Source organism: Salmo salar, chromosome ssa03 (assembly GCF_905237065.1).
Source record: "Salmo salar chromosome ssa03, Ssal_v3.1, whole genome shotgun sequence".
Lineage (NCBI taxonomy): Eukaryota > Metazoa > Chordata > Actinopteri > Salmoniformes > Salmonidae > Salmo > Salmo salar.
In genome coordinates this window covers 48,871,740-48,888,402 of record NC_059444.1, presented here as the reverse complement: position 1 = coordinate 48,888,402, position 16,663 = coordinate 48,871,740, and the positions used below count along the sequence as shown (strand labels likewise).

General features: G+C 41.2%; 1 protein-coding gene across 1 annotated transcript in view; it reads left to right on the top strand.

Annotated features, from left to right (window-relative positions):
- pitpnbl (phosphatidylinositol transfer protein, beta, like) overlaps positions 1-13,494 on the top strand; it is a 75,573-nt gene extending 62,079 nt beyond the window's left edge. Inside the window, exon 11 of the mRNA XM_014192145.2 lies at positions 12,701-13,494. Within this exon, the coding sequence (XP_014047620.2) occupies positions 12,701-12,748 (48 nt within the window). The 3' untranslated portion in view covers positions 12,749-13,494. The remainder of the gene's footprint in view (positions 1-12,700) is intronic.
- Positions 13,495-16,663: the final 3,169 nt, after the last annotated feature.

Sequence of the window (16,663 nt, the reverse complement as noted above, 5' to 3'; positions counted from 1 at the left end):
AAGGACAACTCAGAGTATGCTATTCTTTTCTCCTGAAATAGACTACATTTTCTTCATATCCTGCTTCTTTAAAACTGTCTAAAAGAAATAATGGATTTATTGTGTAGGCTATATTACATGGATTTATTAGACCTTTTTTTGTGGAAGCCAAGAGATGCTAAATGTGTTTTGTTAATTAAAGGTCAATTATCAAATTTTATTGGTCACAACACGTGATTAGCAGATGTTATTGTTGGTGTAGCGAAATGCTTGTGCTTCTAGCTCCGACAGTGCAGTAATATCTAAGAACTAATATCTAACAAATTACACATCATATACCCAATACACACATCTAATTAGGAATGAATTAAGACGATATACAGTTGAATTCGGAAGTTTACATACACCTTAGCCAAATACATTTAAACCCCATGACTACATGGAACTCTATTCCACATCAAGTACCTGAAGCAAGCAGTAAAATTAGATAAAAAAAAACACCTTATGGAACAGCAGGGACTGTGAAGCAACACAAACATTGGCACACACACACGATAACATATGCACTATACATACACCTGGATTTAGTACTGTAGATACAGTTGAAGTCGGAAGTTTACATACACCTTAGCCAAATACATTTAAAATCAGTTTTTCACAATTCCTGACATTTAATCCAAGTAAAAAGTCCCTGTCTTAGGTCAGTTAGGATCACAACTTTATTTTAAGAATGTGAAATGTCAGAATAATAGGAGAGTGAGTTCAGCTTTTATTTCAGCTTTAATTAGTATTTTGTAACATTGCCTTTAAATTGTTTAATTTGGGTCAAATGTTTTGGGTAGCCTTCCACAAGCTTCCCACAATAAGTTGGGTGAATTTTGGCCCATTCCTCCTTACAGAGCTGGTGTAACTGAGTCAGGTTTGTAGGCCTCCTTGCTCACACACACTTTTTCAGTTCTGCCCCCAAATTTCTATGGGATTGAGGTCAGGGCTTTGTGATGGCCACTCCAATACCTTGACTTCGTTGTCCTTAAGCCATTTTGACACAACTTTGGAAGTATGCTTGGGGTCATTGTCCATATGGAAGACCCATTTGCGACCAAGCTTTAACTTCCTGACTGATGTCTTGAGATGTTGCTTCAATATATCCACATAATTGTCCTGCCTCATGATGCCATCTATTTTGTGAAGTGCACCAGTCCCTCCTGCAGCAAAGCACCCCACAACATGATGCTGCCACCCCTGTGCTTCACGGTTGGGATGGTGTTCTTCGGCTTGCAAGCCTCCCCTTTTCCTCCAAAAATAACGATGGTCATTATGGCCAAACATTTCTATTTTTGTTTCATCAGACCAGAGGACATTTCTCCCAAAAGTATGATCTTTGTCCCCATGTGCAGTTGCAAACCGTAGTCTGGCTTTTTTATGGCGGTTTTGGAGCAGTGGCTTCTTCCTTGCTGAGCGGCCTTTCAGGTTACGTCAATATAGGACTCATTTTACTGTGGATATAGATACTTCTGTACCTGTTTCCTCCAGTATCTTCACAAGGTCCTTTGCTGTTGTTCTGGGATTGATTTGCTCTTTTTGCAGCAAATACGTTCATCTCTAGGAGACAGAACGCATCTCCTTCCTGAGCGGTATGGCGGCTGCGTGGTCCCATGGTGTTTATACTTGCGTACTATTGTTTGTACAGATGAACATGGTACCTTCAGGTGTTTGGAAATTGATCCCAAGGATGAACCAGACTTGTGGAGGTCTACAATTATTTTTCTGAGGTCTTGGCTGAATTTTTTTGATTTTCCCATGATGTCAAGAAGAGGCACTGAGTTTGAAGGTTGGCCTTGAAATACATCCACAGGTACACCTGCAATTGACTCAGATGGTGTCAATTAGCCTATCAGAAGCTTCTAAAGCCATGACATTTTCTGTAATTTTCCAAGCTGTTTAACCTCTCTAGGGTATGTGGGAAGAAATCGATATTCAAATACCTTAGAAATGCTATTACTTCAATTTCTCAAACATATGACTATTTTACACCATTTTAAAGACAAGACTCTCGTTAATCTAACCACACTTTCAGATTTCAAAAAGGCTTTACAACGAAAGCAAAACATTAGATTATGTCAGCAGAGTATCCAGCCAGAAATAATCAGACACCCATTTTTCAAGCTAGCATATAATGTCACATAAACCCAAACCACAGCTAAACGCAGCACTAACCTTTGATGATCTTAATCAGATGACACTCCTAGGACATTATGTTATACAATACATGCATGTTTTGTTCAATCAAGTTCATATTTATATCAAAAAACAGCTTTTTACATTAGCATGTGACGTTCAGAACTAGCATACCCACCGCAAACTTCTGGTGAATTTACTAAATTACTCACGATAAACGTTCACAAAAAACATAATTATTTTAAGAATTATAGATACAGAACTCCTTTATGCAATCGCTATGTCCGATTTTAAAATAGCTTTTCGGCAAAAGCACATTTTGCAATATTCTGAGTAGATAGCTCGCCATCACGGGCTAGCTATTTTGACACCCACCAAGTTTGGCACTCACCAAACTCAGATTTACTATAAGAAAAATTGGATTACCTTTGCTGTTCTTCGTCAGAATGCACTCCCAGGACTTCTACTTCAATAACAAATGTTGGTTTGGTTCAAAATAATCCATAGTTATGTTCAAATATCCTCGGTTTTGTTCGTGCGTTCAAGACACTATCCAAAGGGTGACGCGCCCGGCGCGTTTCATGACCAAAAAATTCTAAATATTCCATTACCGTACTTCGAAGCATGTCAACCGCTGTTTAAAATCAATTTTTATGCAATTTTTTCGTAAAAAAGCGATAATATTCCGACCGGGAAACCCTGTTTTCGTTCAAAGACTAAAAATCTAAAATGGACTCTTCTCGTGCACGCGCGCCCCAGTCTCATTGTTCTCTGATCGACCACTATCCAAATGCGCTACTGTTTTTCAGCCATGGCCTGCAAAGTCATCATTCAACGTTCTGCCGCCTTCTGAGAGCCTATGGGAGCCATAGGAAGTGTCACGTTACAGCAGAGATCCTCAGTTTTCAATAAAGAGAGTGTAGAAGGCCAAGAAATGGTCAGAGAGGGCACTTCCTGTAAGGAATCTTCTCAGGTTTTTGCCTGCCATATGAGTTCTGTTATACTCACAGACACCATTCAAACAGTTTTATAAACTTTAGTGTGTTTTCTATCCAAATCAAACAATTATATGCATATTCTAGTTTCTGGGCAGTAGTAATAACCAGATTAAATCGGGTACGTTTTTATCCGGCCATGCAAATACTGCCCCCTACCCTAGAGAGGTTAACAGTCGGATGGCCTTAAGATGGAAGCTGTTTTTCAGATTCTCTGTCCCAGCTTTGCTGCACCTGTACTGACCTCTCCTTCTGGATGATAGTGGGGTGAAGAGGCAGTGGCTCAGGTGGTTGATGTCCTTGATGATCTTTTTGGCCTTCCAAAAACATTGGGTGCTGTAGGTGTCTTGGAGGGCAGGTAGTTTGCCCCCGTTAATGCGTTAGGCATACCACACCACCCTCTGGAGAGCCTTGCGGTTGCGGTCGGTGCAGTTGCCGTACCAGGCAGCCCGACAGGATGCTTTTAATTGTGCAGCTGTTACAGTTTGTGGGTTTTCGGTGCCAAGCCACATTTCTTCAGCCTCCTGAGATTGATGAGGCTCTTTTGCGCCTTCTTCACCACATTGTCTGTGTGGGTGGTCCATTTCAGTTTGTCAGTGATGTGTACGCCAAAGAACTTGAAGCTTTCCACCTTTTTCACTGCGGTCCCGTTGACGTAGATGGGGGGTGCACGCTCTGCTGTTTCCTGAAGTCCACAATCATCTCCTTTTGTTGACATTGAGTGGGAGGTTGTTTTCCAGGCACCACACTCCCAGAGCCTTCACCTCCTCCTTGTAGGCTGTCTCGTCGGTAATCAAGCCTACCACTGTAGTGTCGTCTGCAAACTTGATGATGGAGTTGGAGGCGTGCTTGTCCACACAGTCATGGGTGAACGGGGAGTACGGGAGGGGGCTGAGCACCCACCATTGTGGGGCCCCAATGGTGAGGATCAGTGGAGGTGATGTTTCCTACCTTCACCACCTGGGGGCGGCCCGTCAGGATGTCCAGGACCCAGTTGCACAGGGCGGGATTCAGTTCCAGGGCCTCAAGCTTAATGATGAGCTTGGATGGTACTATGGTGTTGATTGCTGAGCTATAGTCAATAAACAGCATTCTTGTCCAGATGGGATAGGGCAGAGTGATGGCGATTGCATCTATTGGGGTGATAAGCAAATTGAAGTGGGTGTAGGGTGGCAGGTAAGTTAGAGGTGATATGATCCTTGACTAGTCTCTCAAAGCACTTCATGATGACAGAGGTGAGTGCTGCGGGGTGATAGTCATTACGTTCAGTTACCTGTGCCACCTTGGGTACAGGAACAATGGTGGCCATCTTGAAGTGTGAGACCAACCGTTATTTGCTTGACAATCACCGGCTGACAATTTAGTGACCGCCACAGTCTTATGTGACCAGGCGAAAAACCTTTCCCAAGCCAAACCTCTACACACAGCCTACGTCGTTGTCACCATATTAGCTAAAGTAACGTCATAGTCAGCATAGCTAATAGCAGTGGTGGATAAAGTACCCAACTGTCATACTTGAGTAAAAGTAAAGATACCTTTTAATAGAAAATAACTCAAGTGAAAGTCACCCTGTAAAATCCTACTTGAGTAAGTCTAAAAGTATTTGATTTAAAATATACTTAAGTATAAATAATTTCAAACTAGATGGCACCATTTTTATTTATTTATAAAAAAAATATATATATTATTGCAGAAAGCCAGGGACATTACAACACTGACATAATTTAAACACAAAGTGTGTGTAATGTAATGTAATGTGTAATTTTGGGTGTCAAGGAAAATGTATGGTGTAAAAAGTACAATATTTTCTTATGGAATGTAGAGAAGTAAAAGTAGTAAAAAAATATAAATAGTAAAGTACAGATACCCCAAAAAACTAAAGTAGTACTTTAAAGTATTTTAAATACTTTATACCACTGGCTAATATAACTAATGTGTTTGTAAACCAGCTACAATCATGCAGTAATGTTAGTGTAAGCAGTTACACCGCCGGGCCCCGGTGGCAATAATTTAGTAATACCAAAAGCTTACCTTGACTTGGAAGAGTGCCAGTGTTGTTGGAAAGTCATAGCCACCTAGCTAAAATAGCATCCCTTTGTTTGAGCAGGGTGTTTCAGTAGGCTAAACTAGCTAGCTGCATTTGCTAACTAAGTAAGTGAAAGTTAAACACCGGAAGTGCTACCTTGTCCCAGACCTGCTGTTTTGGACTCTCTCTACCGCACCTGCTGTCTCTAACTCTGGATGATCGGCTATGAAAAGCCAACTGACATTTAATCCTGAGGTGCTGACCTGTTGCACCCTCTACAACCACTGTGGTTATTATTTTCTGACCCAGCTGGTCTTCTATGAACGTTTGAACATCTTGGCCATGTACTATTATAATCTCCACCCGGCACAGCCAGAAGAGGACTGGCCACCCCTCAGTCTGGTTTCTCTCTAGGTTTCTTCCTAGGTTCCGTCCTTTCTAGGGAGTTTTTCTGCATTGCTTGCTGTTTGGGGTTTTAGGCTGGGTTTCTGTACAGCACTTTGTGACATCGGCTGATGTAAAAAGGGCTTTATAAATACATTTGATTGAAGAAAAGACACTCTTGCTTCTCCTTCATTTTGGAAGAAATTAATTTCTTCAGAACTGTTCAACTATTTTATTTTTTCTCTTTGAGTCATCTACTCACCAAATGTTATACACTGCAGTTCTACCTAGCTGTAGTTTATGCTTTCAGTACCAGATTAATTATCTGATCCTTTGATTGGGTGGACAACATTTCAGTTCATGCTGTAAGAGCTCTGATAGGCTGGAGAACGTCCTCCGGAAGTTGTCATAATTACTGTGTAAGTCTATGGAAGGGGATGAGAACCATGAGCCTCCTAGGTTTTGTATTGAAGTCAATGTACCCAGAGGAGGACGGAAGCTAGCTGTCCTCCGGCTACACCATGGTACTACCCTACAGAGTGCTGTTGAGGCTACTGTGGACCTTCTTTGCAAAATAGTGTTTTAATCAGTTATTTGGTGACGTGATTATATTTAATATAGTTTTCTCTAAAAAGGATAACTTTTTAAATGTTTTACAATTTTTATGTTCATGAAATTTTATGAGGATGGTCCTCCCCTTCCTCCTCTGTGGAGCCTCTACTGGTCTACCGCTTTGTGTAGCCATTAGCGATGCTAATGATAGCCTAACTAACTTTGGGTAGATGGAAAGGCAATTAAAAAGTAGCCTATGCCTACCTGGCCGAATCATGATTATTTGCATCTAGTGGCCATTTGTTTTAAGAACTCAATCACAAGTGCACTACAGACATAGGCACCGCTTCCATAAGCTAAGCTTCCCCTAAAGTAAATTGAATAAAATTTCCAAAATGATGTAGCCTAATTAGTCTACTCCTGCCTATACAAAAAAAAGAAAATCATTCAAAATAGGCTTCTACACCAACAAGCATGCTTCAGCTTCTTTAAGAAAATTGCTGTGGATTTTTTAAAATGTCATTGCCAACAGTCGGAGGGCCCGCAATTTGGGCAGCGAGCACGGTGTCATGACTTGCCCTCTTGGATAGAGATAAAAAGTGCCGGCTAACCAAAGGTTTCAAGACCCCCCTCTCCTGGGGGAGTTGGCCAGTTTTATGACGGTCGTAAATACCTTGCAGGGACTTTCTCTCCCTGGCCATGCAGTATTGAGGGAAAAGAACCCTTTTGTTACAAGGAGATTCTTCCTGCCAAAACGCCAACATCCAAAAGTGGGAAAACACAAAGAACATGGGAAATGGTTGGGAGGGACTTAAAGAACAATCTTATCAGATCATTTACTGTTTGGTGATATCATTAAAGACTTTATAACGGAAACATTGTAACTTTAAGAGCTTTCACAATGTATGTCAGTTACATCTAAATTTTATAAAAACGTATGATTAAATATGAAACAATTTGTGAGAAGATGAAATGTGATTGTAGCCTTCTAAATGAGAATTCTTTTTCATATAGACTTTTGCCAAGTCAGTAACCACGGCACAGACATTGTGGCAACATGATGGAACCGCCCTCCAAGGCGAGGGCATAAAAGGACTGCTAATTAAATTTACATTAGACCAAAACATGCCGGGTTGCTGCCGGTGTGGAAAGTGGTCCTAGCTGTACCCTGGATAATCAACCATTGAAACCAGAGAACGTGAGGATTTGGTCCACACTTTATGAAGTGGTTAAAAAATACAAGACCAGAAAATGGTAAGACCCTCTGAAGCTCTCAGGGGTGAAGAAGATGAAGACTACACAGGAACATTCAGTCTGCAGCTGTTTAAGTACTGATAGCATAGGAAACTAGACCGAAGACGATAGACAAACAATTTCCTTTTACCACCATAGATACCTCTAAAGGATCTATTGTAACAAGCCTCTCTGAACACCGCATGATAAACCTCTGGAGGATCCATTCTGACAGACACTCCGAGACCAAGAAGCTGAAACTACAAAGGACATGGTGACCTCTGTTGGACAAACCAGAGACTTCTGGTTTCCACAGACGGACCGGGCGATTTCAACAGAGAGATGACAGACATACACGTGTAAAAAATATTTATGTTGCAATTCTTTTCAAATGAGTGGTCGTTCATGTGCAAAGTATTCATATTCCCATGAGCATAGCTTCCACATGTATGTACAATAAGTTGACACTCTCTCTCCCTCTCCTTACATGCCCCTCCCTTTTCATTCTGTAACAAGCCATCATATCAGGTTAGTCCACTAGGGACTTTTCATTGCATTATGTTAGTAATCAATTCAACCTATACTGTGTATTTCTGTGATTATTTCATGATTAATTTAATCACGTAATAATTAAACATAGTTCATTGTTTTGATAAGTCATCACATTAATGATAGTCACGTCACTACAGCGGCAAATACTACATATGATTGTTGAGTTGCGACTGTCAGTGAAAAGTAGAGGCCCAACCAAGGCATATTGCAATATTTCGTCATAGTTTGGAAAGCAAATGGCTATTGGTGTAAAGAGATGAAATGAAAATACTTTAATCTGTCTTTTATAGTTATCAAAATGCTCAGCTTAATTGATTGAACAGTGTAGCCTATTTTATTGGCACCAGCGGAGACCGTTGGCCATATGGTGAGTGCACATATTAACTCTTTATCATTGTTGGATCAGTGCCACTTGAAAGCTTGTTTTTGGACAAACATTTCCTTTAAGTTAAATGGATGTAATATTGTAGGCTATTTGTGTCTTCGCTTCTCATAGGCCTAGACAACGTTTTTATTTGTCTGTCTAACACTGTCAGCAGAGTAGGCAACCCTGTAATTTTTGTGTCTCCAGTCATGTAAAGTGTAGTAGAGTAAATGAGGGTTGTCTCGATACCAGTATTGCGATAGTCAGAGGTATCTTGGCAAGGAAACAAAACATGAAGCAGACTACATTTCCTGAGGAAAACAGTCCAAATGTTGGAAACAAGCATTTACATTTTAGTCATTTAGCAGACACTCTTATCCAGAGCGACTTACAGTAGTGAATGCATACATTTCATACATTATTATTTCCGGGAATCGAACCCACAACCCTGGCGTTGCAAACACCATGCTCTACCAACTGAGCCACAGGGAAGCCACAAGCAGCCTTATGTTGTCTCCCAGGATCACATTTGTTTTCATTTCCAAGCTATAGCATACAATATCTTACATAAAGTCTTTTTTTATATATAAGACAAAAGAGTTAAGTCTGCTTTGTTTTTTTTGTTAGTTTTTTCATGGAAAATCAGGTATCGTATTATTGCGATACTGGTATCATGACAACTCTAGGAATTGCATGAATTGTGTTTATAAAATGCCAAGAAACGTATCTGATATAGCCTAGGCTTCTACACCACAATGCGCTAAGCCACACATTGAACAATCTTTTCTGTAATTGAGTTATATTATAAGCCTAAATTATGACAATCCAAACTACACATCACAGTAGGAATAAGCCTTTTTATGGGGGAAATTTGCTTCCCTGAACTTGAAATCACATACTGCCTATGGCTACAGAAACACTACTAGCCAAACACAACTGTCTGGCTGGAGTGCACCTGAGTTAAACGGTAATTACACAAAACAAATGTATTCCAGACCTAAGAAAAATGGTCCCCTGATCTGGTATAAGCATTTTTGTGGACTTAGAACATCCAATGTTGTATTTTTCAACAACAACAAAAATATTTTTTTTAATGTGATATTGTTTTGGTATCAAGTTTTGTTTTTTACCCTCTAATGGATTTAGCAGTAATCTGCAGTAAATACATCTTGCCCTTTAATTTTAAGTCTATCAAATCGAATGTTTTCTTTGTCACATGCGCCGAATACAACAGGTGTTGTAGACCTTACAGTGAAATGCTTACTTACAAGCCCTTAACCAACTGCAGTTTTAAGAAAAATACATAAAAAAGAAATAAAAGTAACAAATAATTAAAGCGCAGCAGTAAAATAACAATAGCGAGGCTATATACAAGGGGTACCGGTACAGAGTTAATGTGCGGGGGCACCGGTTAGTCGAGGTAATATGTACATGTAGGTAGAGTAATTAAAGTGACTATGCATAGATAATAACAGAGAGTAGCAGCAGCGTAAAAGAGGGGCGGGGGGGGCAATGCACATAGTCTGGGTAGCCATTTGATTAGATGTTCAGTAGTCTTGTGAGTAGAAGCTGTTTAGAAGCCTTTTGGACCTAGACTTGGCGCTCCGGTACTGCTTGCCGTGCGGTAGCAGAGAGAACAGTCTATAACTAGGGTGGCTGGAGTCTTTGACAATTTTTAGGGCCTTCCTCTGACACAGCCTGGTATAGAGGTCCTGGATGGCAGGAAGCTTGGCCCCAGTGATGTACTGGGCCGTACGCACTACCCTCTGTAGTGCCTTGCGGTCGGAGGCCGACCAGTTGCCATACCAGGCAGTGATGCAACCAGTCAGGATGCTCTTGATGGTGCAGCTGTAGAACCTTTTGAGGATCTGTGGACCCATGCCAAATCTTTTCAGTCTCCTGAGGGGGAATCGGTTTTGTCGTGCCCTCTTCACAATTGTCTTGGTGTGCTTGGACCATGTTAGTTTGTTGGTGATGTGGACACCAAGGAACTTGTGGACACCAAGGGACTTGAAGCTCTCAACCTGCTCCACTACAGCCCCGTCGATGAGAATGGGGGCATGCTCGGTCCTCCTTTTCCTGTAGCCCACAATCATGTCCAAATGAATGTAACACAAGGACATGCTAATTTAAAAGATGTCTAGTCATTATTAGCCTGGAAAGCAGGCACATTATGGGACACAGGCCAGGTCAAAAATGAAATAATGGTCCCACCAAATCATGTGCTGGAGCCACCCATGGAAAAAGTTAGTGTAGATCCCTGAACACTGCCAGGAGGGAGGCAGCACGACCAGGTGAGCTCGATCAGCAGGGGGTCCGGGACCAGGTAGCAGCATGAGTTGGGGGGGTGGCTCAGATACATTTTTTGTCCAATTGTTATTCTAACCCCTCCGAAAGACAAGAGGTACGGAGCAGGGGGCTGCAATACTACAGAGCTCATTGAGTAGTTGTTGTAGGGGGTTAAGGGAATTGTAATTTTGAATTCCGTAAAGTGAGTATGGAATAGATAGAATCCCAGAGGTGACAAGGTAAAAATCTGTTGTTCTGCACCTGAACAAGGTAGTTAACCCACTGTTCCTAGGCCGTCATTGAAAATAAGGATTTGTTCTTAACTGGCTTGCCTAGTTAAATAAAGGTAAAATAAATAAATAAAACTATAAATGTCAGCTACTTAAGCGACTGAAATGACTGTAACACTTAACAAAGAGCTGGAGTTAGTTTCAGAATGGGGGGCAAGGAATAAGTTAGTCCTAAAATATTTCTAAAACTAAAAGCATTGTATTTGGGACAAATCATTCACTAAATCTTGTAATAAATAATGTGGAAATTGAGCAAGTTGAGGTGACAACTGCTTGGAGTAAGCCTGGATTGTAAACTGTCATGGTCAAAACATATTGACACAACAGTAGCTAAGATGGGGAGAAGTCTGTCCATAATAAAGTGCTGCTCTACCACCTTAACAGCACTATCAACAAGGCAGGTCCTACAGGCTCTAGTTTTGTCGCATCTAGGCTACTGTTGAGTTGTGTGGTCAGATGCCACAACTCAATTGGCTCAGAACATGGCAGCACGGCTGGCCCTTGGATTCACACAGAGCGCAAACATTAATAATATGCATGTCAATCTCTCCTGGCTCAAAGTGGAGGAGAGATTGACTTCATCGCTACTTGTATTTGTGAGAGGTATTGACTACTGGCACACAGCTCAGACACCCGTGCATACCCCACAAGACATGCCATCAGAGGTCTCTTCACAGTCCCCATGTCCAAAACAGACTATGGGAGGCGCACAGTACTACATGGAGCCATGACTACATGGAACTCTATTCCACATCAGGTAACTGATGCAAGCAGTAGAAGCAGATAAAATAAAAATACACCTTATGGAACAGCGGGGACTGTGAAACACATGCATACACACACGATAACATACACACGTACACATGGATTTTGTGTTGTAGATATGTGGTAGTGGAGTAGGGGCCTTAGGGCACACACTTAGTGTGTTGTGAAATCTGTTATGAATGTAATGTATGAATGTAATGTTTTTAAAATTGTATACCTGCTTTAATTTTGCCGGACCCCAGGAAGAGTAGCTGCCTTGGCAGCAGCTAATGGGGTTCCATAATAAATACAAAGGGCTCTATTCAATCTGTAAAGCTGAAGCGTTACACATTCCGCAATATAATTTTAAAGGGAATTTCCGATTGAGCCGACATATGCAGCATTTACCGTGAATGCAGTCTCCTCTAAAGCAGAAACATTGAAATTTAAAGGCAATCACACTGTAAAGATAAACTTCTGCGATGTGGATTGAATAGAGTCCTAAGTGTCTTGCTCAAGGGCACAATGACATCATCTAGGATTTGATACCAACAACCCCCTGGTTAACAGCTCACTTCCTGACCGATTTTTCCCATCGGACCTGGGATTAGAACTGGCAACCCTCCTGTTGCTGGCTTGCATCTCTAACCACTATGCTACTGTACTTGCCACCTCGCAAGGCTACCTTACGAGCATGTCCAGTGTAGTCAGGCCAGGCAGTCCACAACTGCTGTCAGATCAACAGCACAGGATTGGCAGCACGACCAGGTGGACTGGGGACAGGCACAGCCAGCAATTATCGGGCCAGGGTGTCGTCAGCTGCCGTCCTAGGGTCTCAGGCCCTCCGGGAAGGGGAGACAGAGAGAGAAAAGAGGGGAATTGCTGGGAGCATGCTTACGATCACACGGCACACCGGATACGACAAGTTGACCCTAGCCCCTCTTGCAGTAGTTGTCATACAAGACTGTACACTAAATGTGTTTTGCTATGGCTTAAAATCATATTTTAACAAAAATGTATGTTTCTTTCGTGGAATGTCTGGAAAATGTGTGATTGGATGCATTTTTACATGTTGCAGGGATATAATGTATGGTTTTTCCTCTGCTTTTTTCAGATGCGGAATGAGGGATCTGTCAGAGGAATGAAAGCAGGAGAAGACTAGACAGACAGAGGGAGGGAGAAAGACAGATTGGATGGAAGAGAGGGATATGGGGCTATGTTCAATCAACCATTATTCGACCTTGAGTCCCCCCATGGCCATTCACAGCGTGCCACATCACCGAGTCCTTCCACACAGGAAGCTGTCATCCCTCATCCAGGAAGTGTCTATGTGTACGTGAGAGTGTATGGTTTCTATGAGAGAATGTGTATGTGTGTATCTTTGTCATAGTTTTTGTCCTTGCTTTTCCGTTGGCTCTTAACCTCATTATTTGCTGGCAAATTCGTTGTTTTTTACCGAAAAATATTACACGATATCAACCTTTTTATATTAAGTATTATTACTCTCACTGTTTTTTATTCATTTTGAACCATTAGCTCGTGACTATGCCAGTGAATCCCATAAAAAAAATCACCCCCACTATTAAGTCTGTGGTGCATTCTCCTATTTACACATGTATCTAAATTATGATGATAACCAATCACTTATTTTAATCAAAATGTATGCTACTTCAAGTCTGGTAGCTTCAGATTGAAGAGAACCTGTGAGATAGTCAACATTTTAATGCAGACCTATGAAAGTTTTGAGATGATTGAGTGGATGACATGTCTTTTAAACTTGAGTGTAACCAGTGGAACCCCTCCCGCCTCTGCCCAGACCATGCTTCCAAAGAGTTGGGTTGGCCAGGGAACTTTTGGAGAGTTGAGTCTGATTTACAATAATAATAAAGACTAATGTTGACTCATGAAGCACGGGGTACTGTAGATATGTTGGTAATCCCATCTTTTTCAGTCTGTGTTTCACCATTCTTGGGTGTCAGCTTGACATTTTGATTTCACTTCTGGTCTGCTTGTTTTTCTTGCCAAAATATTCCCAGGGTCCTGGGATTCCTGGGATTAAGCAATTTATGCTTTGCAGCTATTTCATCGATTTGGATATAGCAAACTTATATTCAGTAGTACTGATATGTTGCTATTGTAGAATGTGATACCACTGTATTTGTGTAGAACTGATAGCTAAGAAAAAAGTTTCAGAGGAATGAATACAGTATGTCAGGTAACAACATAGGTCAAATGGGACAATGTTAATGTTTTACAGACACTACTCGCTCACTTTACTTCTGTAGAGCATGACACTGATATCTAATCAGAGCCAAGTAAGCTGCATTAACTTGAACAAAGCGCTATGTGTTAAATGACAGTTGTTTCCATGAATACCTTTAATGCATTTAAATGCCAAGCATGCCCCAGCAGTCTGTGGAAAACTTTACTGGGTTGACCCTTTCATAGGGACAAGAGGGGCATTGCCACACTTGGGCTAGATTAAATCCGGACAACAGAAGATCCACATTATCGTGCGATAATTATGATTTCCGATTGAGCCGATGTATGCAACATTTGCCGTGAATGCAGTCTCTGCAAATGTGGCCTTTAAATTTCGCCGTCTGAATTGATACTAGGCCTTGCTTAGTCTACAAAATGGACTGACAAATGTAAAGCCTTTAATAAAGGATCTCGACTGTGTATTTAACATATTGTATTGTAACTACATTGTGAAAAGGTAGGTCATCTCTTGGTACAGTTTTCCCTACCAAATTTTGGGGATACTCATTTTGATAGGGGGGGGGGGCAGGGCAGGACTGAGTTTGGGAAACCCTGGTTTAAGGGACCAGTCAAAATGTACAGAGATTGTTACCTGGAGGAAAATGGGGCAGGGTCATGGTTTTTAAATTTCATTCAGGGGGAGGGTTTAGTATTTATGATGTTTTTGTCCAAGGGATGGCCATGCAATTTGTAATTGATTAAATGTCAGTATTTGTCAGCATTTTGAATTTTACTTTTTCATTGGCTGTTCGATCAGTCCCTCTTTGTTCTTGGCGTGTAGAGTATCTGGCCAATCAAATAGCGCTTGTCGTGAAGATATAGGGAGCTAGTGCGCAACAAGAACAGTGGTAGAAATGCAGCAATTCAAAACAACTGAGAACTTGGAAATCTCGGACTTATGTGCATTCAAAACAAGTGGGAACTCGGGTAAAAAATGCGCAACTGCGAAAATCATTTTGAATGGTCATCCAACTTGGAATTCAAAGTCGGAAACTCTGGCATCTTTCTCGAGCTCCGACTTTCTGACCTGAATTTTACTGGCATGATTCCGACCTGAAGTCATTTTTTTGTAATTGTTTTGTCTTAAAATCACAAAAAAACTGGTTTATCACAACAACAAGCATAGAGTTAAACAATTACGCAAGGACCACAGCTCGGGAAAAAAAGTTACATGGAATTTTGGAGTCGAAAGGAGATGGTTTCTCAATGTGAAGAAAAGTGAATGTATTAAAACAGGTGTTGGAGGAGTTGCTACCGAATGAGGAGGACAACAGTCCATGAGGATGGCTGGACTATGTGTAGACTATGCCTACGAATTGTTCTCCGTTTTCGAGCGATATGTTTATCCTAGGCTGCATGTCATTTCATATCAATCAGATTAAATTTTTTTATATATTTCACTGTGTAAAATAATTGGGTAGGCCGATAAGCTATTTTCTGCAGTATTATTTCTAATAATTCCTCTTTAGCTCTTGTAGATAGAATAGGCCTACAATCGCTTGTACACTTTTCAAGCAATGTATATACTACTACAGCCTGCTCTTGTGTGCTGAATGTGAAATGCAGAAACCAAAATAACTGGCGTAGCCTATTCATTACGCCGATTCTGTTGCAAAACGTTTCTTAAACGGGAGCAAACAAAACTGGAAGGGACCTAACTGAATTTGTCGTCGTCGATGAGGATTATTGGCGGTTGGCATCCAATACATTTTGCATTACTGCCAACTAGACTGGAGTATAATTTATCAAAGACATCAAACTCTCAAGCCACGGCCTATTCACCCCACTATCAAATCAAACTTTATTTGCCACTGTCGTGTCTTTGGCTATGCCGGATTAAGTGATATGACATGCTAACTTATAAAAATGTCTCTGTAATTAATATTACCTGATTAAGCTAATCATGTAAATGTAATTAACTAGAAAGTCGGGGCACCACGGAAGAACGTTTATAGAGCCGTTATCTTCCGAATAAACTCTTAAAATACTTCGTAATATTTTACATCGATAGCAGTCAATATTAACCCTTATCTTATTTTCAGTCTCATAATGAAAGTTGTAAATTCTTGGCTATCTTCACGAACCCTGGCTAACAAGTTGAATCAGCAATACAAAATTGGGTTTAATTATTTATTTACTAAATACCTAAACTAATCACACAGAATTACATATACACAGAATACAAATGATGTCATACAGAAAACGTCCCGGTGGACGGAACCTGGTTACACAAAGGAAAGGGGGTTGGGCTTGAATGAAAGAGCGGGAAGATTTAGGAAGAAAGAAACAGCAGCTATGCTATCGTAAATACATTATCTTATGCATTCTAAATTACCGCCCATTTGGAAAAGGAAAATGCAATAAATATCTACTCTGAGCTGCGCTTCGGTAGATTGGTCGTAGATGCTGGCCGGGTTGGCCAACAGATCTTCCTGTAAACTCGGAAGAATGTCTCTGGTGGTAAATTGGATACGTGGTGGTATCTTCGTCCGTCTGTTAGACTGGATCCGTCGTCCGTCCTTTCCTAGCCCCCGTCTACAGCGGCCACTGCTAACTCAACGGCTAGGAAGTATCACTTCTGTAGTGAATAAGCTCAAAGTTCATACCATTCGCCACCAAAGCTCACGCCGAGGTTGGCTTAGTTCTGTCCTTGACATGTGTGTCCTTCTAACGTAGAGGCTGCAGACCTCACGTGCTGGAACAACGTGGTTATCTTTTCGTCAAAGGCTTATATAGTGGAGAGGGGGGAAGGATGCGTTTCATCGTTTATAACCCCTCCTCTTCACAGGGGTGGGCCACTGATCAAGCAGGGCAC